Genomic DNA, 26616 nt, shown 5'->3' with positions numbered 1-26616 from the left:
AAAAATCCCAGAACCACATGGGGGGACCTAGTGAAGGACCTGCAGAGAGCTGGGACCAAAGTAACAAAGCCTACCATCAGTAACACACTACGCCACCAGGGACTCAAATCCTGCAGTGCCAGACGTGTCCCCCTGCTTAAGCCAGTACATGTCCAGGCCCGTCTGAAGTTTGCTAGAGAGCATTTGGATGATCCAGAAGAAGATTGGGAGAATGTCATATGGTCAGATGAAACCAAAATATCACTTTTTGGTAAAAACTCAACTCGTCGTGTTTGGAGGACAAAGAATGCTGAGTTGCATCCAAAGAACACCATACCTACTGTGAAGCATGGGGGTGGAAACATCATGCTTTGGGGCTGTTTTTCTGCAAAGGGACCAGGACGACTGATCCGTGTAAAGGAAAGAATGAATGGGGCCATTTATCGTGAGATTTTGAGTGAAAACCTCCTTCCATCAGCAAGGGCATTGAAGATGAAACGTGGCTGGGTCTTTCAGCATGACAATGATCCCAAACACACCGCCCGGGCAACGAAGGAATGGCTTCGTAAGAAGCATTTCAAGGTCCTGGAGTGGCCTAGCCAGTCTCCAGATCTCAACCCCATAGAAAATCTTTGGAGGGAGTTGAAAGTCAGTGTTGCCCAGCAACAGCCCCAAAACATCACTGCTCTAGAGGAGATCTGCATGGAGGAATGGGCCAAAATACCAGCAACAGTGTGTGAAAGCCTTGTAAAGACTTACAGAAAACGTTTCACCTCTGTCATTGCCAACAAAGGGTATATAACACATTATTGAGATAAACTTTTGTTATTGACCAAATACTTATTTTCCACCATAATTTGCAAATAAATTCATAAAAAATCCTACAATGTGATTTTCTGGATTTGTTTTCCTCATTTTGTCTGTCATAGTTGAAGTGTACCTATGATGAAAATTACAGGCCTCTCATCTTTTTAAGTGGGAGAACTTGCACAATTGGTGGCTGACTAAATACTTTTTTGCCCCACTGTATCTATGGGTAACAGGGTTGACGTGTTACGCTCAATGTTTTTCAACACAAAATACCTGAAAATGGACAAAAAGAGTAGGACCAGCTCACCTGCATGATTTGACTATAAGATGGTCAATGCAGTGAAAATTGTTTTTTTTTAAGCCTTTGTGTCTTAGCCAATCCATGGCAAGGACAAAAAGACCCACCAATGCCTTGTGGCTGAACAAACATACCAAATTTGATAGCATGTTTCTTGAGTTATATTAGCTACAAATATTATGTATGTCCCAGATCCTCATCCAAAAGTAATTTCTGTGTGCTACATTTCAGAGCAATTCAAAATGTGATAGATCACACTGACAGAACCCGATGGAGTTTGACAGCCTGAATTCCAATTTGATGTAGTCTGAATCGATTAGTCTAATTACCTGAAATAGAAATGGATTTGACCTCAAAATCTGGTTGTGTATGCCAACACATAACGTCACAATTTCTCTTCTCCCCTCTTCTTCCCTATGATCGCTCAGATTGTCAAGCTGTTGGGCCCCAATGTCCACTTCATTCACAAGGAGCTGGTTGTGTTACTGCAGGACGACTCACTTGAGGTGAGACACGCAGAAGACTCATTTTGTTTAAAGTATGTTTGAAATATGTAGTAAACTAGAAAAGTGCTGGCTAGCTTGTATTAAGGTATTTATGGTTGTGAAATAAGTTATGGTATTGGTAGTGACTTCAGTAGTAATGGTAGTGACTGGTTATAGTGTAAAAAGTAGGTACATGGACAGATTGATTGATAGAACGATGGATAGGATAGCAAGGACATGTGAAATTTGATTTTCTGTCTAGATTGAACGGTTCAAGAGATACTTGTTATTGTTGGTGGGTTATTATATGCTCATTTATGATCAAACAAATCATCTGAACGGAGCTATGTAATTTACACTAGAGGGGTTTTAATATATATTTATTTTTTAAATGTGTTATTTTATTATTATTTTGTATAAAAAATGTTTACCCCTTTTTCTCCCCAATTTCGTGGTATCCAATTGGTAGTTTACAGTCTTGTCCCATTGCTGCAACACCCGTACTGACTCGGGAGAGGCGAAGGTTGAGAGCCACACAACCCAGCCAAGCCGCGCTGCTTGTTGACACAATGCCGCTTAACCCGGAAGCATTGTCAGAGGAAACACAGTACACCTGGCGACCGTGTCAGCGTGCATTGCGCCAGACCAGCCACAGGATTCGCTAGTGCGCGATGCAACAAGAACATCCCTGCCGGCCAAACCCTCCCCTAACCCGGACGACGCTGGGCCAATTGTGCGCCGCCCAATAGGTCTCCCGGTCGGGGCCGGCTGCGACAGAGCGTGGACTCGAACCAGGATCTCTAGTGGCACAGCTAGCACTGCGATGCCGTGCCTTAGACCACTGCGCATTACTGCACTAGCATCGAATAGTCCCCGCGATATGCACATTTTTAGAGAAGTCAGGAACCAATATACACAGGCAGTTAGGAAAGCAAAGGCTAGCTTTTTCAAACAGAAATTTTCATCCTGTACTTCTAAATCCCAAAAGTTTTGAGACACTATAAAGTCCATGGAGAATAAGAGCACCTCCTCCCAGCTGCCCACTGTACTGAGGCTAGGAAACAATGTCACCACCGATAAATCCACGATAATCGAGAATTTCAATAAGCATTTCTCTAAGGCCGGCCATGCTTTCCACCTGGCTACCCCAACCCCAGCAGCAACTCGCCCAAGCTCCCCCCGCTTCTCCTTCACCCAAATCCAGACAGCTGATGTTCTGATAGAGCTGCAAAATCTGGATCCCTACAAATCAGTTGGGCTATACAATCTGGACCCTCTCTTCTTAAATTATCCTCCGCCTTGTTGCAACCCCTATTACTAGTCTGTTCAACCTCTCTTTCGTATCATTTGAGATTACTAAAGATTGGAAAGCGGCCGTGGTCATCCCCCTCTTCAAAGGGGGAGACACTCTATACCCAAATTGTTACAGACCTATATCCAACCTGCCCTGCCTTTCTAAAGTCTTGGAAAACCAAGTTAACAAACCGATCACCAACCATTTCGAATCACACTGTACCTTCTTGCTATGCAATCCGGTTTCCTAGCTGGTCATGGGTGCACTTCAGCCACGCTCAAGGTCCTATCGTAACCTCCATCGATAAAGACAGTACTGTGCAGCCGTCTTCATCGACCTGGCCGAGGCTTTCGACTCTGTCAATCACGTATTCTTAACGGCAGACTCAACAGCCTTGGTTTCTCTAATGACTGCCTCGCCTGGTTCACTAACTACTTCTCTGATAGAGTTCAATGTCAAATCGGAGGGCCTGTTATCCGGACTACTGGAAGTCTTTATGTGGGTGCCACAGGGTTTAATTCTCGGGCCGACTCTTGTCTCTGAATATATCAATGATGTCGCTTTTGCTGCGGGTGATTCTTTGATCCACCTCTACGCAGACGACACCATTCTGTATACTTCTGGCCCTTCTTTGGACACTGTGTTAACAAACCTACAAACGAGCTTCAATGCCATACAACACGCCTTCCGTGGCCTCCAACTGCTCTTATATGCAAGTAAGACGAAATGCATGCCCTTCAACTGATCGCTGCCCACACCCGCCCGCCCGACTAGCATCACTACTCTGGACGGTTCTGACTTAGTGTGGACAACTACAAATATCTAGGTGTCTGGCTAGACTGTAAACTCTTCTTCCAGACTCGTATTAAGCATATCCAATCCAAAATTAAATCTAGAAATGGCTTCCTATTTCACAACAAATCCTCCTTCACTCATGCTGCCTAACATACCCTCGTAAAACTGACTATCCTACCGATCCTTGACTTCGGCGATGTCATTTACAAAATATCCTCCAACACTCTACTCAACAAATTGGATGAAGTCTATCACAGTGCCATCCGTTTTGTCACCAAAGCCCCATATACTACCCACCACTGCGACCTGTATGCTCTCGTTGGCTGGTCCTCGCTTCATATTTGTCGCCAAACCCACTGGCTCCAGGTCATCTATAAGTCTTTGCTAGGTAAAGCTCCGCCTTATCTCAGCTCACTGGTCACCATAGCAACACCCACCCGTAGCACGCGCTCCAGCAGGTATATTTCACAACACCCCCTTTGGCCGCCTTTCTTTCCAGTTCTCTGCTGACAATGAATGGGACGAATTTCAAAAATCACTGAAGTTGGAGACTTAAATCTCCCTCACTAACTTTAAGCATCAGCTATCAGAGCAGCTTACCGATCGCTGCAGCTGTACACAACCCATCTGTAAATAGCCCATCCAACCTACTACCTACCTCATTCCATATTTGTTTTTGTTTGGCACACCAGTATTTCTACATGCACATCCTCATCTGCACGTCTCCAGTGTTAATTTCTAAATTGTAATTACTTTGTCACTATGGCCTATTTATTGCCTTACCTCCTTACTTCATTTGCACACACTATATACAGATTTTTCTATTGTGTTATTAACTGTATGTTTTTTTATCCCATGTGTAACTCTGGGTTGTTTATGTGGCACTGCTTTTGCTTTATCTTGGCCATGTTGCAGTTGTAAATGAGAACTTGTTCTCAACTGGCCTATCTGGTTAAATAAAGGTGAAATAAAAAAAATAAACCTCTGGAGGCTACACTAGAGTAGATTTGAAGTCGGTTCCGTGTTTGTAGCTCAAAGTGTCTAGAACCCCATTGAAAGTAATTGGAACCCAAGTTAATTTATGCAAATGTATGCAAACCTAAATATCACTTTAAGGTAATGGTTATGAATCTTTAAAGTGTTTATATCATCCTGAAGTTAGTTTGGTGTTTCTATCTTAAATGGTTAGAAAGCAGTATTTTGAACATGTTAATTGAACCGATGTTAATTATGCACATTTAAAACCAATATCAAATCAAATCAAATTTTATTGGTCATGAACACATATTTAGCAGATCTTATTGTGGGCGTAGCAAAATGCTTGTGTTCCTAGCTCCAACAGTGCAGTAGTATCTAACAATTCACAACAATACACACAAATCTGAAAGTAAAATAATGTAATAAAGAAATATAACTATTAAGACGAGCAATGTCGGACTGGCATTGACTAAAATACAGTAGAATAGAATACAGCATATAAATATGAAATTAGTAAAGCAGTATGTAAACATTATTAAAGTGACTAGTGTTTCATAATTACACTGACCAGTGATCCCATGTCTATGTACAGTTGAAGTCAGAAGTTTACATACACCTTAGCCAAATACATTTAAACTCAGTTTTTCACAATTCCTAACATTTAATCCTAGTAAAAATTCCCTGTCTTAGGTCAGTTAGGATCACCACTTTATTTAAAAAAATGTGAAATGTCAGAATAATAGTAGAGTGATTTATTTCAGCTTTTATTTATTTCATCACATTCCTAGTAGGTCAGAAGGTCACATACACTCAATTAGTATTTGGTAAAATTGCCTTTCAATTGTTTAACTTGGGTCAAATGTTTCGGGTAGCCTTCCATAAGCTTCCCACAATAAGTTGGGTGAATTTTGGCCCATTCCTCCTGACAGAGCTGGTGTAACTGAATCAGGTTTGTAGGCCTCCTTGCTCACACATGCTTTTTCAGTTCTGCCCACAAATTTTCTATAGGATTGAGGTCGGGGCTTTTAATGGCCACTCCAACACCTTGACTTTGTTGTCCGTAAGTCATTTTTCCACAACTTTGGAAGTATGCTTGGGGTCATTGTCCATTTGGAAGACCATTTGCTGCCAAACTTTAACTTCCTGACTGGTGTCTTGAGATGTTGCTTGAATATATCCACATAATTGACCTTCCTCATGATGCCGACTATTTTGTGAAGTGCACAAGTCCCTCCAGCAGCAAAGCACCCCCACAACATCATGCTGCCACCCCTATACTTCACGGTTGGGATGGTGTTCTTCAGCTTCCAAGCCTACCTCTTTTTCCTCCAAATATAACAATGGTCATTATGGCCAAACAGTTCCAGATTACATTTTTCCAAAAAGTACGATCTTTGTCCCCATGTGCAGTTGCAAACCGTAGTCTGGCTTTTTTATGTCACTTTTGGAGCAGTGGCTTCTTCCTTGCTGAACAGCCTTTCAGGTTACGTTGATATAGGACTCGTTTTACTGTGGATATGGATACTTTTGTACCTGTTTCCTCCATCTTCACAGGGTCCTTTGCCATTGTTCTGGGATTGATTCGCACTTTTCGCACCAAAGGTCGTTCATCTCTAGGAGACAGAACGCGTCTCCTTCCTGAGTGGTATGATGGCTGCGTAGTGTTTATACTTGCGTACTATTGTTTGTACAGATGAACATGGTACTTTCAGGCGTTTGGAAATTGCTCCCAAGGATGAACCAAAGTTGTGGAGGTCTAAAAGAAATTCTGAGGTCTTGGCTGATTTATTTTGATTTTCCCATGATGTCAAGCAAAGAGGCACTGAGTTTGAAGGTAGGCCTTGAAATACATCCACAGGTACACCTCCAATTGACTCTAATGATGTCAATTAGCTTATCAGAAGCTTCTAAAGCCATGACATAATTTTCTGGAATTTTCCAATCTGTTTAAAGGCACAGTCAACTTAGTGGATGTAAACTTCTGACACACTGGAATTGTGATACAGTGAATTATAAGTTAAATAATCTGTCTGTTAACAATTGTTGGAAAAATTACTTGTCATGCACAAAGTAGATGTCCTAACCGACTTGCCAAAACTGCCGTTTGTTAACAAGAAATTTGTGGAGTGGTTGAAAAACTAGTTTTAATGACTCCAACCTAAGTGTATGTAAACTTCCGACTTGAACTGTATATAGGGCAGCAGCCTTTGAGGTGCAGGGTTGAATACCCGGGTGGTAGCCAGCTAGTGATGGCCGTTTAACAGTCTGATGGCCTTGAGAAGAAGCTGTTTTTCAGTCTCTCGGTCTCAGCTTTGATGCACCTGTACTGATCACGCCTTCAGGATGGCAGCGGGGTGAACAGGCCGTGGCTCAGGTGATTGACATCCTTGATGATCTTTTTGGCCTTTCTGTGACATCGGGTGCTGTAGGTGTCCTGGAGGGCAGGCAGTGTGCCCACTGTGATGCGTTGGGCAGACCGCACCACCCTCTGGGGAGCCCTGTGGTTGCAGGCTGTGCAGTTGCTGTACCAGGCGTTGTTACAGCCCTACAGGATGCTCTCAATTGCACATCTGTAAAAAAAAAAAAATGAGGATCTTAGGGGCCAAGACAAATTTCTTTATTCTGAGGTTGAAGAGGCGCTGTTGCGCCTTCTTCATCACACTGTATGTGTGGGTGGACTATTCCAGATTGTCAGTGATGTGTATGCCGAGGAGCTTTTCATCTTCTCCACTGCAGTCCCGTCGATGTGGATAGGGGTGTGCTCCCTCTGCTGTTTCCTGAAGTCCACGCTGTTTCCTGAAGTCCTTTGTTTTGTTGACATTGGGTGAGAGGTCATTTTCCTGGCACCACTCCGCCAGGGCCCTCACCTCCTCCCTGTAGGCTGTCTCATCATTGTTGGTAATCAAGCCTGCTACTTTTGTGTCATCTGCAAACTTGATTATTGAGTTTTAGGCATGCTTGGCCACACAGTCATGGGTGAACAGGGAGTACAGGAGGGGGCTGAGCATGCACCCTTGTGGGGCCCCTGTGTTGAGGATCAGCGATGTGGAGGTCTTGTTTCCTACCTTCACCACCCGGGGGCCGGCTCGTCAGAAAGTCCAGGACCCATTTGCACAGGGCAGGGTTCAGACCCAGGGCCCCAAGCTTAAGGATGAGCTTGGAGAGTACTATGGTGTTGAATGCTGAGCTATAGTCAATGAACAGCATTCTTACATAGGTATTCCTCTTGTCCAGATGGGATAGGGCAGTGTGCAGTGCGATGGCGATTGCATTGTCTGTTGATCTATTGGTGCGGTATGCAAATTGAATTCGATCTAGGGTGTCAAGTAAGGTAGAGGTGATATGATCCTTAACTAGTCTCTCAAAGCACTTCATGATGACAGAAGTGAGTGCTACAGGACGATAGTCATTTAGTTCAGTTACCTTTGCTTTCCTTGGTACATGAACAATGGTGGACATCTTGAAGCAAGTGGGGACAGCAGACTGGGATAGGGAGAGATTGAATATGTCCGTAAACACTCCAGCCAACTGGTCTGCGCATGCTCTGAGGACGCGGCTAGAGATGCCTTCAGGGCTGGCAGCCTTGCGATGGTTAATACGCTTCAATGTTGTTATCAAGTCAGCTACGGAGAACGAGACCCTACAGTCCTTGGGAGCAGGCCACATCGGTGGCACTGTGTTATCCTCAAAGCGGGCGAACAAGGTGTACAGTGCCTTGTGAAAGTATTCGGCCCCCTTGAACTTTGCGACCTTTTGCCACATTTCAGGCTTCAAACATAAAGATATAAAACTGTATTTTTTTGTGAAGAATCAACAACAAGTGGGACACAATCATGAAGTGGAACGAGATTTATTGGATATTTCAAACTTTTTTAACAAATCAAAACCTGAAAAATTGGGCGTGCAAAATTATTCAGCCCCTTTACTTTCAGTGCAGCAAACTCTCTCCAGAAGTTCAGTGAGGATCTCTGAATGATCCAATGTTGACCTAAATGACTAATGATGATAAATACAATCCACCTGTGTGTAATCAAGTCTCCGTATAAATGCACCTGCACTGTGATAGTCTCAGAGGTCCGTTAAAAGTGCAGAGAGCATCATGAAGAACAAGGAACACACCAGGGAGGTCCGAGATACTGTTGTGAAGAAGTTTAAACCCAGATTTGGATACAAAAAGATTTCCCAAGCTTTAACATCCCAAGGAGCACTGTGCAAGCGATAATATTGAAATGGAAGGAGTATCAGACCACTGCAAATCTACCAAGACCTGGCCGTCCCTCTAAACTTTCAGCTCATACAAGGAGAAGACTGATCAGAGATGCAGCCAAGAGGCCCATGATCACTCTGGATGAACTGCAGAGATCTACAGCTGAGGTGGGAGACTCTGTCCATAGGACAACAATCAGTCGTATATTGCACAAATCTGGCCTTTATGGAAGAGTGGCAAGAAGAAAGCCATTTCTTAAAGATATCCATAAAAAGTGTTGTTTAAAGTTTGCCACAAGCCACCTGGGAGACACACCAAACATGTGGAAGAAGGTGCTCTGGTCAGATGAAACCAAAATTTAACTTTTTGGCAACAATGCAAAACGTTATGTTTGCGTAAAAGCAACACAGCTGAACACACCATCCCCACTGTCAAACATGGTGGTGGCAGCATCATGGTTTGGGCCTGCTTTTCTTCAGCAGGGACAGGGAAGATGGTTAAAATTGATGGGAAGATGGATGGAGCCAAATACAGGACCATTCTGGAAGAAAACCTGATGGAGTCTGCAAAAGACCTGAGACTGGGACGGAGATTTGTCTTCCAACAAGACAATGATCCAAAACATAAAGCAAAATCTACAATGGAATGGTTCAAAAATAAACATATCCAGGTGTTAGAATGGCCAAGTCAAAGTCCAGACCTGAATCCAATCGAGAATCTGTGGAAAGAACTGAAAACTGCTGTTCACACATGCTCTCCATCCAACCTCACTGAGCTCGAGCTGTTTTGCAAGGAGGAATGGGAAAAAAATTCAGTCTCTCGATGTGCAAAACTGATAGAGACATACCCCAAGCGACTTACAGCTGTAATCGCAGCAAAAGGTGGCGCTACAAAGTATTAACTTAAGGGGGCTGAATAATTTTGCACGCCCAATTTTTCAGTTTTTGATTTGTTAAAAACGTTTGAAATATCCAATAAATGTCGTTCCACTTCATGATTGTGTCCCACTTGTTGTTGATTCTTCACAAAAAAATACAGTTTTATATATTTGTGTTTGAAGCCTGAAATGTGGCAAAAGGTCGCAAAGTTCAAGGGGGCCGAATACTTTCGCAAGGCACTGTATATCTTTTCCTGGAGACGACTTTGGTGTCCGTGACTTGTCTTGTTTTCCCTTTGTAATCCGTGATTGTCTGTAGCCCCTGCCAAATACGTATTGTGTCTGAGCCATTGAATTGCGACTCCACTGTCTCTGTACCTACGTTTTGCCTGTTTGATTGCCTTACGGAGGGAACAACTACACTGTTTGTATTCAACCATATTCCCAGTCACCTTGCCATGGTTAAATGCGTGGTTCGCGCTTTCAGTTTTGCACAAATGCTGCCATCTATCCACGGTTTCTGCTTTGGGTAGGTTTTAATAGTCACAGTGGTAACAACATCCCCTATACATTTCCTGATGAACTCAGTCACCCTGCCCGTGTATACGTCAATGTTTTTCTCAGAGGCTACACAGAACATATCCCAGTCCGCATGATGAAAACAATCTTGAAGCATGGATTCCGATTGGTCAGACAAGTGTTGAGTAGACCGTAGCACGTGTACTTCCTGTTTGAATTTCTGACTATAGGAAGGGAGGAGGAAAATGTAGTCTTGATCTGATTTGCCGAAGGGAGGGTATGGGAGGGCCATGTAGGCATCCCGGAAGGGGGAGTAACAGTGGTCCAGCGTTTTTGCAGCGCGGGTACTACAGTCAATGTGTTGAAAGAACTTCGGTTGCATTTGCTTCGTTTAAACCCCCAGCTACAATAAATGCCGCCTCAGGGTGTATGGTTTCCAGTTTGCACAAAGTCCAGTGTAGTTCAGTCATGGAATTGGCTTGAGGGGGAATATACATGGCTGTGACTATAACCGAAGATAATTCTCTTGGAAGGTAATACGGTCGGCATTTGATTATGACAATTATGAAGACCATGATGTTAACGATGATGATGATTATGAAGATGACAACAACAATCATGATAGTGATGATGATGTTTTTATTCTGTGCAGGTATTAGATGCATTGCTAAGCCACCTTCAGGAGACTCTGGAGTTGGCCACATCGAGAGGAGAAGGGCCAGGACCTGAGAGCAAGGTACGTACCCCCGTCTATGGTCTACTGCTCTGGGCCTGTACCCACAAAATTTCTCAGAGTAGGAATGCTGATCTTGGATCTGTCCATATAATCTTATCATGATTTAAACTGATCCTAGATCAGCTCTCCTACTCTGAGCGGCTTTGTGGATACTTACCCAGGTCTAGTAGTCTTTGTAAATGAGCTAACCCCCTCTGTTGGTTGATTCTGTGTGGTGCAGCTATCATATATAAAGCTATATGCATGCACATGATTGAATGCTCCCAGTCTTATTCAACGTGTGTGGGTACCTATGTTTCAGACATTTTGAACCCTGAACCTACTAATTGTGCATACACTACTGTTTATCTCATAAAATCAGTTTTTGCACTACTTAAAAAAATAATAATAACCTATGTCCCACTCCTCTCATACTCTCTCTAATGTTTCACTCTGTGTTGTTTCGTTCGTTTTATCTTTCCTCTCTTTGTCATCTTCTCACTCTGGCGATGTTTCTGTATCTCAATCTTTTTTTTGGTTTTTTCTTATCTCTGTGCCCCCTCTCTCCCCCCTGCCCCCTCTCTACTCATTATTGTATTTCTCCACCCTCTGTCTCTGTCTGTACCTCTCTCACCATATTATTTTTTAACTCTTACCTACACACTTCCATCTCTTTCTCTCCCTCCTTCTCCCTTTGTCTACCCCACCTCCTCAATGCCTTTTTTCTCTCCTTCCACTCAACCTCACCCTTCTTTCTTATACACTTTGTGCCTCCCCCTTCCTCCATGCCCGTCTTCATTTCTCTCTCCCACCGGTCTCCCCTCCCTCCCGATGGTGGGTCCAGCAGCTGATTGTCCCCGAGCTGGTCCCGGCGCTGGCAGCGGCCGAGCAGAAGGCTGCCTTGTCGCTCCGCTGGCGGGTGCATGAGAGACTGCTGCAACGCTATGCCTGCCTGCCCCGTGTTGTTTCCGCCGACCAGATCTACTTCCGCTTCCTGCAGAGGATGTTCGCCATCGTCACCACCAACGTGAGACTAGTATACATAGGGAGAATCTAAATGGACAAACTCACTTTGAATTACGTAATTGATTATAGTTAGGGTTTGGTTTAATCTCAGGGTTAGGGTTACAGTTATGGCTGCCATGCCAGTCACATATTTTATACATATTGTAGCTACACACATACGTTGATGAACTAGCCTGAGACCTGAGTAACCTTGCCTAAGACTTGTGTTAGCTCCCTGAGCCAATGCCTAATCTTCAGCTCAATGACCTTACACATTCTTGCATTGTACAGTGTACGACCCAGGTACATTCTATTCTGACATCAATTCCCAATGAAAAACACAATGTTGTTTCAATGTTTCATTGTTAAACGATGTGTTCATCTCTGGTATTAGATGAGTTGATGTAGGATAGAACTTTATTCAACTATCCCACAAGAGATAGAAAAGATAGAAACTATAAAATGGAAATCCTACATTGTGTTAACAGCAGGCTGAGGATATATCTCAAGTGGCACCCTATTCCCTTCATAGTGCACTGCACTATCAAAGGAATCGGCTGCCATTTGGGACAAACACTCTGTCTCTGCTCACTGAGTGTGTCTACTCCGTGTTGTTGCCAGAACGTTCTCCCAGTCCAGAGAGAGGCGGCCAGGACGCTGTGTATGTTCCTACGCTACAACCGCAAGCAGGAGCAGCGGCAAGAGATCATCGGCAAAGTGCTGCAAGGTGTGTGTCTGTCTGTCTGTCAATAAGTCTGTCTGTCTAGTGTCTCTGTCTGTCTATACATCTATCTATTTTGTTTGCCGACAAGGTTGACAAAAATAAACAATACAATGCAGACATCTATACGGAAAAAGTGTTGTCACAGGTGCCAGTACAACCTGTGCCATGATAGATTTGCTAAGCAAATGGCTCCCAATTCCTCAACGGTGTTACCTAGAATAAAATAAATTACTCCTAATGTTTTGCGCAAATGTGTTAGTTTGTGTGACTTTTGTAATGTAATGTAATGTATATCCTGCCTTCTCCCCCTTCCCTCCCCCTCGTTTCCAGAGCTTGCTCAGGGCAGAAGTTACTGGAACAGGCTTCGCTACCTGGACCTGTGTGAGATTGCCATGGAGCTCTTCTCAAAGGCCTACTTCTGCAAACACTTCCTCATCCAGGCTCTGGAGCTGGTTAATGACCCTGTAGCCAACGTCAGGTACTGGATTCAGTAATTAATAAGTTACTTAAAAGGACAAGCAGGGATTCAAACGACAAACGTCTGTCCCACCACTTTTTTTGGTGAACATCTGAAGAATGGGCATGGAGAAAAGTAATACTCTCAAATTCATATACGGAGTTATGGATTCATGGACGTCATCCATTTAACCATGTTTTGAGGCTATACCGGATTTGTTTAGAATTAAATTGTTCACAAATAATGGAGTGAAACATGTTTATATTTTGGGTTCCGTTGGGGTACGACAGTTGAACTAAGCCCATGAGTAATTTATAAGTTACTGTATATTCTTCAAGAGTAAATGGCTACATATGATTAATTTAAAAGTCAAAACCAATCCCAGATTGCTCCTTTAATTCCATAATTAGATTTTTTGAGTGCTTTTCTAGATGCTTTACTTCATATGGAGACACCTCATCCATCATCAATGGCATCCATTTCTTGGCAGCCATTTCTTGTACAAGCTCACCACACATCCGCTTGTACATTTGCTCTCGTGGTGGGACATCTAACTTTGTGTGCTGTTGTAGGCAATGGATGAAAGATGATCTTAGTACTATGGAGCTTTAGAGAAATTCATCCTCTGAGTATGCCATGTATATTGGCCATGGTCATGTTCAGTAAGCACTCCCTTGCAAAACGTTTTGCAACAGAAAATGAAAATCTACATTCTTATTGGACACACTCAGGTTGTGCCCTCCCTGTTATAATTGTTTTTCCTGTTTTGTGCCAAATAAACATGACCCAGGTATAAGCTGTGCCACATGCTGCCCCAGCTGAGGTCCACCATCAGGCTGCCTGCAGACAAACACCTCCTGCAACAGCTGGAGTTCTGCGTCCGCAAGCTACTCTGTCGGGAGAAGGACAAGGATGTGGTGGCCACCGTCCGCAAGGTGAGGGAGGGAGGGGTGGATGATATTACTGAGTACTATTTCAATTTGGGTCACTTAGAAATGTCCTTGTTTTTTAAAGAAAAGCAAATTTTTTGTCCATTAAAATAACATCAAATTGATCAGAAATACAGTGTAGACATTGTTAATGTTGTAAATGACCATTGTAGCTGAAAACATCAGATTTTTTTATGGAATACAGTGGGGCAAAAAAGTATTTAGTCAGCCACCAATTGTACAAGTTCTCCCACTTAAAAAGATGAGAGAGGCCTATTTTCATCATATGTACACTTCAACTATGACAGACAAAATTAGAAAAAAAATCCAGAAAATCACATTGTAGGATTTTTAATGAATTTATTTGGAAATTATGGTGGAAAATAAGTATTTGGTCACCTACAAACAAGCAAGATTTCTGGCTCTCACAGACCTGTAACTTCTTCTTTAAGAGGCCTCTGTCCTCCACTCGTTACCTGTATTAATGGCACCTGTTTGAATTTGTTATCAGTATAAAAGACACCTGTCCACAACCTCAAACAGTCACACTCCAAACTCCACTATGGCCAAGACCAAAGAGCTGTCAAAGGACACCAGAAACACAATTTTAGACCTGCACCAGGCTTGGAAGACTGAATCTGCAATAGGTAAGCAGCTTGGTTTGAAGAAATCAACTGTGGGAGCAATTATTAGGAAATGGAAGACATACAAGAGCACTGATAATCTCCCTCGATCTGGGGCTCCACGCAAGATCTCATCCCGTGGGGTCAAAATTATCACAAGAACGGTGAGCAAAAATCCCAGAACCACACGGGGGGACCTAGTGAATGACCTGCAGAGAGCTGGGACCAAAGTAACAAAGCCTACCATCAGTAACACACTACGCCGCCAGGGACTCAAATCCTTCAGTGCCAGACGTGCCCCCCCCTGCTTAAGCCAGTACATGTCCAGGCCCGTCTGAAGTTTGCTAGAGAGCATTTGGATGATCCAGAAGAAGATTGGGAGAATGTCATATGGTCAAATGAAACCAAAATATAACTTTTTGGTAAAAATTCAACTCGTCGTGTTTGGAGGACAAAGAATGCTGAGTTTTATCCAAAGAACACCATACCTACTGTGAAGCTTGGGGGTGGAAACATCATGCTTTGGGGCTGTTTTTCTGCAAAGGGACCAGGACGACTAATCCGTGTAAAGGAAAGAATGAATGGGGCCATGTATCGTGAGATTTTGAGTGAAAACCTCCTTCCATCTGCAAGGGCATTGAAGATGAAACGTGGCTGGGTCTTTCAGTATGACAATGATCCCAAACACACCGCCCGGGCAATGAAGGAGTGGCTTCGTAAGAAGCATTTCAAGGTCCTGGAGTGGCCTAACCAGTCTCCAGATCTCATCCCCATAGAAAATCTTTGGAGGGGGTTGAAAGTCCGTGTTGCCCAGCAACAGCCCCAAAACATCACTGCTCTAGAGGAGATCTGCATGGAGGAATGGGCCAAAATACCAGCAAAAAAACCTTGTGAAGACTTACAGAAAACGTTTGACCTCTGTCATTGCCAACAAAGGGTATATAACAAAGTATTGAGATAAACTTTTGTTATTGACCAAATACTTATTTTCCACCAAAATTTGCAAATAAATTAATTAAAAATCCTACAATGTGATTTTCTGGATTTTTTTTCTCATTTGGTCTGTCATAGTTGAAGTATACCTATGATGAAAATTACAGGCCTCTCTCATCTTTTTAAGTGGGAGAACATGCACAATTGGTGGCTGACTAAATAGTTTTTTGCCCCACTGTATATATATATATACACACACACACACACACACACACACATATAAACATTATTTTTTATAATTTTTTTTAGACAGTGCTGGAATTGGACAAAATGGACATCACAGAACCTGTAAGTAATCCCTTACTTTCTTCACTCTTTTTAGAATACTTGGAAGAATGGTTATGTAGCAGATAGCAATGTCCTATAAGCATGTCAGCTAAAGTTGCTTACAGTTAGTTAGCAACCGTTTCTACACTCTTTTGCAAGCTACCATCATTCTGTCGTTTCAAAAACCTCTCTCCTAAAATGACGATGTGTCGCCAGTTGTATTTACATTTTAATTTATTGTATTGATATGGTGGGCAGCAGGTAGCCTAGCGGTTAGACCCTACCGGTTAGCGCATTGGGCAGTAACTGAAAGGTCGCTGGTTCGAATACCCAAGCCCACAAGGTGAAAAATCTGTCAACATGCCTTTGAGCAAGGCATTTAACCCTTATTTGCTCCAGGCTCATTTGGAAAGTATTCAGACACCTTCCCCTTTTCCACATTTTGTTATTTTACAGACTTATTCTAAAATTGATTAAATAAATAAAAATCCTCAGTCTACACACAATACACAATGACAAAGCGAAAACAGGTTTTTAGATATGTTTGCAAATGAAATAAAAATTCAAAACCAGTATTCAAAACCTTTGCTATTAGAAATTTACCTCGGGTGAATTCTGTTTCCATTGATCATCCTTCAGATGTTTCTTCAACTTGATTGGAGTCCACGGGTGGTAAATTCAATTGATTTGACATGATTGACACCGGAGGGGATGGCTGCCGTTTTATGGGCTCCTAACCAACTGTGCTATTTTGTTAGTTTTTTCACGTTGTTTATTTTTTTTACTTATTTTGTACATAATGTTGCTGCTACCGTCTCATATGACAGAAATGTGTTTCTGGACGTCAGAACAGCGATTACTCACCTTGAACTGGACGAAGATTTTTTCTTTAAATCCCTGTCATTTGCGTGAAGAAAAGACAGAGAAAGAGGGGGCGGGGGTCGGGCTGCCTTCTGAGAATTTCATAGGCAAGTGAGTAATCCTCCACTGGAAAACAAAATGGATGCTATGCAATCAAGACTATTCTACCAACGGGACATTAAGAACTGTAATATCCTATGTTTCACCGAGTTGTGGCTGAACGACGACACGGATAATATAGAGCTGGCGGGATTTTCCATGCATCGACAGGACAGAGAAGAGAAGCTACGTCTGGTATTGCTCGCCTGAGGTAGAGTAGCTTATGAAAAGCTGTAGACCACACTAGCTACCAAGAAAGTGAATCTATATTATTCAAGGCCATCTATTTACCACCACAAACCGATGCTAGGACTAAGACCGCACTCAACCATCTGGATAAGGCCATAAGAAAACAAGAAAATGCTCATCCAGAAGCGCCGCTCCTAGTTAATGCAGGCAAACTTAAATCCTGTTTTACTTCATTTCAACCAGCATGTCAATTGAAGCAACCAGAGGAAAACAACTCTAGACCACGTTTACTCCACAAAACAGAGACGCATACAACGCGCTCCCTCGCCCTCCATTTGGCAAATGTGACCATAAGTCTATCCTCCAGAAGGACAAGCCCAGCACTCTACCAATCAGGCCTTTATTGTAGAGTGGCCAGACTGAAGCCACTCCTCAGTAAAATTGCACATGACAGCCCGCTTGGTGTTTGCCAAAAGGCACAAAAAGACTCTTTCAGACCATGAGAAATAAGATTCTCTGGTCTGATGAAACCAAGATTGAACTCTTTGGCCTGAATGATGGAGGCCACTGTGTTCTTGGGGACTTTCAATGCTGCAGAAAACCTGTTTTCACTTTGTCATTATGAGGTATTGTCTGTATATTGCTGAGGATGTATATATTTTTTTTTACTCTATTTTAAAATAAGGCTGTAATGTGAAAAAAGTCAAGGGGTCCGAGTACAGCTCTATTATCCTGAAAGGTTGCTTTCTATTGTTACAACATGGAAGTGCTACCACAGGTCTGATTTGAATACAGTATAATATGTACTTTTCCATGTTAGTACCATAAGAGACACGAGAGAGATCTACTAGACCAGAAGAAGGAGAAGGAAGAGACTCTACTGCTGGAGATGGTGAGGGACTTGTGTAAAAAATAACTCATTTTTATACAATGTAGATTTTGGGGCAGTAACTCATAGCACCACACACACACAAGTTAAGCTTGTTAGTGTATGTACTATTAACCCTCTTCTAAAGATGGTGAGGGATTTTACACCATCCTGTCAATACGTAGCACTATGTCACCAAACATCGCCTTGTTCTTGTTATTTGTTGAACTAATATTTTATAAGCCCCCTTTTATGCGTACAGCACTGTCAGTTTATTATTAGTGGAAAATAAAACAAGCAAACATGCGTCTTTGATCAGAACAATATTGGTATTTTTAACATTCCATACTCGTGCATGAATTAACCTTTTCAAAGATTCTATTTTCATTCCTTTCTTCAGAAAGCTTTTTTGACTCTCTTTATTTATAAAGAGATGGATTGATGTCCTGTTATTCAATTCCTCTAGCACCCTGCTCAAGTCCAGTGGTATTCAAACTTTTTCAGAGGTGACCCTATTTTTTCAGCTAGTTTTTCTGGGGACCCCATTTCTTTGGCAAGAATTTCTCACGAAGCCACCCCAAATCTTATGACACAACCTTAAAATCAGTAAATAAACAAATAACCTTCAATTATTACATTTTCAAAATAGAAGCAAACCAATAAATAAATGTATTCAATACAATTTCATATTGTCCCATACTGTAATCTGTGCTCTTATTTTTCGGTTCCCCCAAAAATACAATACATTTGAATATCACAACTTTAGTGTATAGCCGATTCCTTTGTCTTCTGAGGCATCCTGATTCTTTGATATCTAGTCAATGACAGAATACACTAACTTTATTATGACTTCAAAACTAGGTCAAAAGTCCATAGTGTGTGTGTGTGTATCCTTGGTATCTATTCCTGGTTGTTGTGATAGTTTATTTTGTCACAATTCTTAGTTGTAAATATAGCAGCAAGCAGCAAGGAAGGGGTCTTTTGAAGGGGGATACATGGGCTTGGTTGTACAAGGCACAATATGTTTGGAAAGAAGAAACTTCAAATGTCAACATGTAAAACAATTTTAATCTAAAACCTAAGGTAATTAGTAACCTATAATTGTATTAGCATTGTGTTTGCTAGTAAAGAGTGGTGCAGTATCTAGCTAGTTAACTATAAATAAATATAGTAATACAGTATAATGAATAGTTGGCCCCACCGTTAGCCAAGTTAGTTTGATAGCTAGCTAAAGCTATTTACAGTTAGTTAGCAACTGCATCAACACTATTTTGCTAGCTACCATAATGTTATTGTGTCAAAACATGACCTCTAAGATGACGAATATGTCACAGTTGTGTTTACATTTTACAGATTGCAATAACTGCCTTTGTTTCTTTTTTTTTTAACCCTTTGAGTCGCTACTCTCGTCCACCACAGGAACAGCTAGAGCGACAGCAGAGCGAAGCCAAGCTCACCAGTGAAAAACACACAGAAAAGAAACGTACGTTCCCACACACATCACACATCTGCTTTGAGATTCTTACTAATATACAGTTGAAGTCGGAAGTTTACATACACTTAGGTTGGAGTCATTAAAACTCGTTTTTTTCAAACACTCCACAAATTTCTTGTTAACAAACTATAGTTTTGGCAAGTCGGTTAGGACATCTATTTTGTGCATGACACAAGTAATTTTTCCAACAATTGTTTACAGACAGATTATTTCACTTATAATTCATTGTATCACAATTCCAGTGTGTCAAGAAGTTTACATACACTAAATTGACTGTGCCTTTAAACAGCTTGGAAAATTCCATAAAATGATGTCATGGCTTTAGAAGCTTCTGATAGGCTAATTGACATAATTTGAGTCAATTGAAGGTGTACCTGTGGATGTATTTCAAGGCCTACCTTCAAACTCAGTGCTTTTGCTTGACATCATGGGAAAATCAAAGTAATCAGCCAAGACCTCAGAAATAAAATTGTAGACCTCCACAAGTCTGGTTCATCCTTGGGAGCAATTTCCAAACGCCTGAAGGTTCCACGTTCATCTGTACAAACAATAGTACGCAAGTATAAACAACATGGGACCACTCAGCCGCCATACTGCTCAGGAAGGAGACGCGTTCTGTCTCCTAGAAATACGTACTTTGGTGCGAAAGGTGCAAATCAATCCCAGAACAACGGCAAAGGACGCTGTGAAGATGCTGGAGGAAACAAAAAGTATCTATATCCACAGTAAAACGAGTCCTATATCGACATGACCTGAAAGGCTGCTCAGCAAGGAAGAAGCCACTGCTCCAAAACCGACATAAAAAAGCTTGACTACGGTTTGTAACTACACATGGGGACAAAGATCGTACTTTTTGGAGAAATGTCCTCTGGTCTGATGAAACAAAAATAGAACTGTTTATCCATAATAACCATTGTTATGTTTGGAGGAAAAAGGGGGAGGCTTGCAAGCCGAAGAACACCATCCCAACCGTGAAGCACGGAGGTGGCAGCATCATGTTGTGGGGGTGCTTTGCTGAAGTAGGGACTGGTGCACTTCACAAAATAGATGGCATCATGAGGCTGAAAAAGGATGTGGATATATTGAAGCAACATCTCAAGACATCAGTCAGGAAGTTAAAGCTTGGTCGCAAATGGGTCTTCCAAATGGACAATGACCCCAATCATACTTCCAAAGTTGTGGCAAAATGGCTTAAGGACATCAAAGCCAATGTATTGGAGTGGCCATCACAAAGCTCTAAATCCTATAGAACATTTGTGGGCAGAACTGAAAAAGTGTGTGCGAGCAAGGATACTTACAAACCTGACTCAGTTACACCAGCTCTGTCAGGAGGAATGGGCCAAAATTCACCCAACTTATTGTGGGAAGCTTATGGAAGGCTACCCGAAACGTTTGACCCAAGTTTAACAATTGCAAGGCAATGCTACCAAATACTAACTGAATGTATGTAAACCTCTGACCCACTGGGAATGTGATGAAATAAATAACAACTGAAATAAATAATTCTCTCTACTATTATTCTGACATTTCACATTCTTAAAATAAAGTGGTGATCCTAACTGACCTAAGACATGATTAAATGTCAGGAATTTCGAAATTTGAGTTTAAATGTATTTGGCTAAGGTGAATGTTAACTTCTGATTTCAACTGTATTATAGATAATACACAGATCTCAAATTCATTGAGACATGGTGCCCTGTGACATGTTGTGACTGTGTGGGTGGCTGTGTTGGCAGGGAGGGACAGTAAGACAGGGTTGTCAGGGACCAAGGGCCTGTCTGGATCCACGTCCGGGGCCACTTTGTCCACCTCCTCCGGTAAGACTGGGAATCAATCAATATCTTTATTTTTCCAATTTGGAAAAATTCAATGTGGGAGAGAGAAACACTGGCAACACCTTATAAGCATTCATTAACTCTATGAACAATTAATACATTTGTATTTTATTATTTGTAAACACACATTTTTGAAGATTTCAGTTATTGTAAAGTGTTACCAAAGCACTTCCTTGACCATGGATAGAAATGTATGTCATTCTAGCATAACTGTAAGGGGTTTTGATAACTCTGTTCCCACAGCAACAGTAGCAGATTGTTGCACACGACAAAGAGCTTTCAACTCAGTGAATCAAGACAAAAAACATATGAGCCAATAAGCTATCCTGTTCAACTTGGTGGAGATAGTGTTTGATCATGGTGATGATGAATCTACAGGTAAAGAGTTGAGGAAGGCCAAACTGGCACGGAGTCGGTCGCTTAGCAGCCACCCTACTACACCCAAGATGGCTAATCCAGACAAAACTCTGTAAGTAGTACCCCGTCCAACCATATCCCTAACCCAAAACATCACTATATAATTTTGCTGAAATATATTTTGATATAATATATTTAATCAAACATAAATGTATGGATATATTTTAAATAAATACTATTTATAGGAACAGCTATGCTTTTCGATTGTTATTTTAAGAAAATAAATCTCGCGCACACACACACATTCCAGTAACATTTATATTTATGGGACCACGTATACGTTTTAGCCACTTATTATTGTCTTGACACGTTCTTCCTTCTTGGTTTTCCTCCCCAGAAAGGTCAAGGATTCAGGAAGCTGTCCTGGAAAAGGGAAGAACTTGCTTCCTATGAATGGTAATCAAGTATTCCTATTTTAGTGCATTGCTCATCCTATTTTAGTGCAAATCATCCTATTTTTCCCAGCTAGTTCCTTGGAAGTTGTGGGAACCAACCTATGTTGTTGGTTTCAGATTGGTTCCGGGAACGAAGCACTACATTTCTTAACCGGTAAAACAAAAAAGTACATTCTGACAACAAAAGCGACCTAAAAACAACAGTTTGTTTTTAGTTTGCAGGGAGGTTCTGAGAATGTTTTACTCTAGTTACTTTAAAGTTTTTCTTGGGAGGTTTTATTGAGGCTCTGAGAACGGAAATTGTAGGTTATTTGAAATAACATTCTGAGAACGTTCTCTACACTCCAACCCTCAGACATCATTCAGAAACAAAGCATTTGTGTTTAGTGAGTCCGCCAGATCAGAGGTAGTAGAGATGACCAGGGATGTTCTCTTCAAAATGTAACGATTACTTTTGGGTGTCGGGGAAAATGTAAGGAGTAAAAAGTACATAATTTTCTTTAGGAATGTAGTGAAGTAAAAGTTGTCAAAAATATCAATAGTAGTAGTTTATATTATTTTTATTATTTTTATTTTTACTTAAGTACTTTACACCACTGCACAGCATCAGTGAGATTTTATCTTCTCTATCCATGGAATTAGTCCCCTGCGCCACCAGGTTGGCACCAGCGTGCCATGTTTTGTTACGCATACAAAGCTGTTCATTCACTCATTAAGATCAGGTGTGGCCAATTAGTGGGCACGACCAAAGCACCTGAACACACTTAACAAGATATACTGTAGGATAGAGTTTTGTTGAAGCTGAGAAAGGGAATGGTATTGTTTTTAAATAAGATTCTATTAACATTCTGTAAAAGTTACAAACGTTTTCTTGTGGTTTTTATGGAAAGTTTTCATGTTGTGAGAACAAAATCTAAAGACCCAGTGCAGTCAAAAATTTGATTTCCTGTGTTTTATATATATTTCCACAATATGAGGTTAGAATAGTACTGTGAAATTGTGAAAATGAATAATGCCCTTTTAGTGTAAGAGCTGTTTGAAAAGACTGCCTGATATCTCAGGCTGTTTTGGTGGGATGGTGTTTTGGCCTGCCTAGTGACATCACCAGGAAGAAAGAATTCCAAACCTCTTCCAATAACAGCTAGTTTTCAGTTTTCCCCTCCCATCTAAGACCACTCCCAGACAGTCCTAGCAAAATTGTATTTTTGACCATTTCAATTGAAAACAATCACAGTAAGTTTACCCCAAAACTATTTTATATTCAGATAAAAACAGCTGCATTGGACCTTTAAAATGTGATGTTAATGTGTAGAATATAATTTTTTAGAACATTCCCCGAATATTGGTAAGAACTGACATGAAATATACATTCTCTGAACGTTCTGAGAGCATCGCTTAAGTCACACAATTTTTTGGAATGTTCCCAGAATGTAGTAAAAATATGACATTAAACATGGGAACTTTTAGTGGAATGTTCTGTGGTAGTACTGAAATTCCCACAGAAGAATATTGTTTCTTAAAGTTCTCTGAACAATTTGAGAACATGACTTCAAAAAGAACCATGTTGGAAACGTTATCCTGAAAGTACTGACATTTCCACAGAAACATTCCCTCAGAAGAACATTGTTTCTTAAAGTTCTTTGAACTTTTTGAGCACATTCCCAATGTCAAATCATTCGGAGAACCTTCCTAGAATATTACAACAAATTAAATGAAATGTAACCATGTGTGAACCTTCTGTTAAAGTAATGCAACACCCCAAAAATCTGGGTCATTCTTGTAAGTGCATCTCCTATTTTAGTGCAACTCATCTGATTTTAGTGCCGATATATTAAATAAATAAATACAGAAATATGTCCACATTTCAGCCCATCAGATTATAAGCATGAGGGGAAATGTACAGATGTCAATGCCAAATTACAGAAAAGATCAGCCCTATCTAATTTTGGGAGTGAACTATTCCCTACATACATACAGACTCAGGTGACCTTCCAAACCCCTGATTTGGAGAGCCCTGGAGCATGTGCTCTCTCCCTGTCAACTAAATTAGCATTAATAAATAAACAATTATTTTAAATCCAAATGTTCCACTCTGTCACTTCCTGTGGTCACCTCATCACTCAGTCTGTCACATCATCAGTCACCTCATCACTTCCTGTGTGTGTTGCAGCGGACGAGGCTCTGCGGTCGCACCACTTCAGCGTGGCAGCAGCGTCGTCGGTGCTGTCTCCAACTCCCTCGGCTTCCTCCATGCCCGTCCTGATCCGCAGCAACACCACCAACACCTTGGTGGACCACCCGCACCAACACCAGCACCGCAGCAGCACCCTGGACCACCGCTCCACCAACGGGAGCAAGGACACCCAGTCTAGAAAACTCTCCATGTAGGTCCTCTCTCAGCACTCATCGTCCTCTGTCCAATTCCAATAACCCTATTTTACTATGGCATCACCGTTTGAAAAACTGTGCGCCCGCCAGGGATGTGTTCACTAGGAACCAAACAGACCGAAACGGGGAGGGTGCTACCTGAACTTCCAATATGAAACTCTGGTTTTCGTTGAAAAAAAATTTCTACAGTGTGAACTAATGCATACACCCCAGGTTCAATAGGAGACATTAGTTCATCACGTTTAGATATCTGCACTCACAGCTATAGCTTGTTGGCTCCTTCATGATTTACACTATGAATGAATCCACAACAATACCAAATCCAAACCAAAGTTAATGGATTTTGGAAATTGCAATAGACACCATCCCACACCAATGCATTATTTTACCTCTGAGTACACAAATTATGTCAGTGATTTTTTGCAGTGACACAATCAAAATCAACTTGAACGGCATATCTTTCAGCGTGACTTCTTTGATATTAGTCTTAAGTGACTTTTTGGAACTGCAGTGAAGCAAATACACCCCAGGTTCCAAATAGTAGTGAGTTGTTACTATTTAGCTAGTGAGACATTCCTGTGAACAACTTAACTCCGAGGAAAGAGATAAAACATTAAATTAATGCATTTTAGAGACACAGAATTGGGACAAACCAGTTCACTTTTAGTATTTTATGATGCTAAAAATGTAACTTGCAACTGTTTACCCCGCTTATACAGTCGTTATTTACATAGTGATGTAACAGTGAAATAGGGTTACTCAAAGTCCACCCCCTACAGCCTCTGGTCTAGTCAACCCTCTAGGCCAGTGGTCACTAAGCCTGGTCCAAGGAGAGACCCATATGGATTACAGGCTTTTGTTCTCGCCCAACACTAACAAACCTGATTTGCCTAATCAAGTGGTTGGCTTTGGAGATAAGTAAAAGCAGGTATGTAGGTGCTGGAGAAAAAGCCTCCGAAGTACACTGTTGGTCCCCAGGACCAGCATAGGAGAGCACTGCCCTAGAGAGCTACAAGGTGGACAGGCTTTTGTTCCAGCACTGATACGCCTGATTTACCTTGGATAAGCAGTTGGTTAGTAGAATCAGGTGTGCCAGTGCTGTGCTGGACCCTTTAACACTCCAGGACCATGGTTGGTGACCACTGCCCCTTGGCGCTTGTGTAGATCTGAAAGGATGGGATAGGTGTAAGAAATATGGCGATCATTTCAACCTAGTCAGTCACAGGGCAAGATTCATCTGTTTTCATATTGCTAATGCTAACACCCAATTGATCAATTTAGATATGCATGAAAGGGTAGGAGGGGGGGGGGGGGGGGGGGGGGCTAAGCATTGACGATCATCTTCCACCTAGTCCACTATACAGATGCATCATAAAACAAGGCAACACAAACCTTTACATTACATGGGCATTATTTCAGGTTTAGTAGTAGAAGTTTATTAGGAATAACTTTAACTTATGTGATTAGAAGTACAGACAGGTAACAGCACTTACCACCCCCAATTCTGTTTTCCAAGGCAAAAAGTGAGCGCAAAGACAAACAAGTGAGGGCAAATGTGGTAAGTACTGCACATCAGCATGTTCTTAGAAGGCAGGATAAATATATGGGTTATTCCACTTGTACTGTAGTTCCTCTGGTCTAAAGCCTATGTCATGTAAAGTGTGGCCAAAAAGAATGTCCTGCCTTATTGCAGTTAGTCAGTTATTACCAGGGTTGTGTTCATTAGGCACCGAATTGGGGGAAAATCAGACTGAAACAGGGATGGTTTATGTGGACTTTTTGTATTATGTTGAAAAACATTTTTGAACGATTTCCCATGCGTGCCCTAATGAACATGACTCTGTTAAACTGTTGTCTTTTTGGATGATTACACAATCCCCACGATTCTGTCAATGCATGATCAGATATCTGCACTCGCACCTATAGTTTGTTGGCTTCTTTATGTTATACACTTTATAATACACTTTGTGAGTCTATCCACACAAATACCAAATCCAAACCAAAATGGTAAATGCATTTTGGAAATTGCAATAAACTCCATCTGACACATGCATTATTTAACTTATGATGAGTACACAAATTGTCAGTGACTTTTTGGAAATGCATTTAAACAA

General features: G+C 41.5%; 1 protein-coding gene across 4 annotated transcripts in view; it reads left to right on the top strand.

Annotated features, from left to right (window-relative positions):
* ppp4r4 (protein phosphatase 4, regulatory subunit 4) overlaps nt 1–26616 on the top strand; it is a 127516-nt gene that overhangs the window by 95791 nt on the left and 5109 nt on the right. For 2 of the 4 annotated variants that reach the window (XM_036985225.1, XM_036985228.1), the window contains exons 12-24: nt 1516–1593; nt 10895–10978; nt 11802–11984; nt 12584–12689; nt 13017–13164; nt 13934–14078; nt 15938–15976; nt 17925–17996; nt 19392–19455; nt 21204–21284; nt 21681–21771; nt 22057–22115; nt 24285–24498. In XM_036985225.1, the coding sequence (XP_036841120.1) occupies nt 1516–1593; nt 10895–10978; nt 11802–11984; nt 12584–12689; nt 13017–13164; nt 13934–14078; nt 15938–15976; nt 17925–17996; nt 19392–19455; nt 21204–21284; nt 21681–21771; nt 22057–22115; nt 24285–24498 (1364 nt within the window). Of the gene's footprint in view, nt 1–1515; nt 1594–10894; nt 10979–11801; nt 11985–12583; nt 12690–13016; nt 13165–13933; nt 14079–15937; nt 15977–17924; nt 17997–19391; nt 19456–21203; nt 21285–21680; nt 21772–22056; nt 22116–24284; nt 24499–26018; nt 26061–26616 lie in introns of all 4 variants that reach the window. The other 2 variants (XM_036985227.1, XM_036985226.1) reach the window with 2 other exon arrangements.

This window comes from Oncorhynchus mykiss, chromosome 8 (assembly GCF_013265735.2).
Source record: "Oncorhynchus mykiss isolate Arlee chromosome 8, USDA_OmykA_1.1, whole genome shotgun sequence".
NCBI lineage: Eukaryota > Metazoa > Chordata > Actinopteri > Salmoniformes > Salmonidae > Oncorhynchus > Oncorhynchus mykiss.
This window is presented reverse-complemented; position numbering and strand designations above follow the sequence as displayed.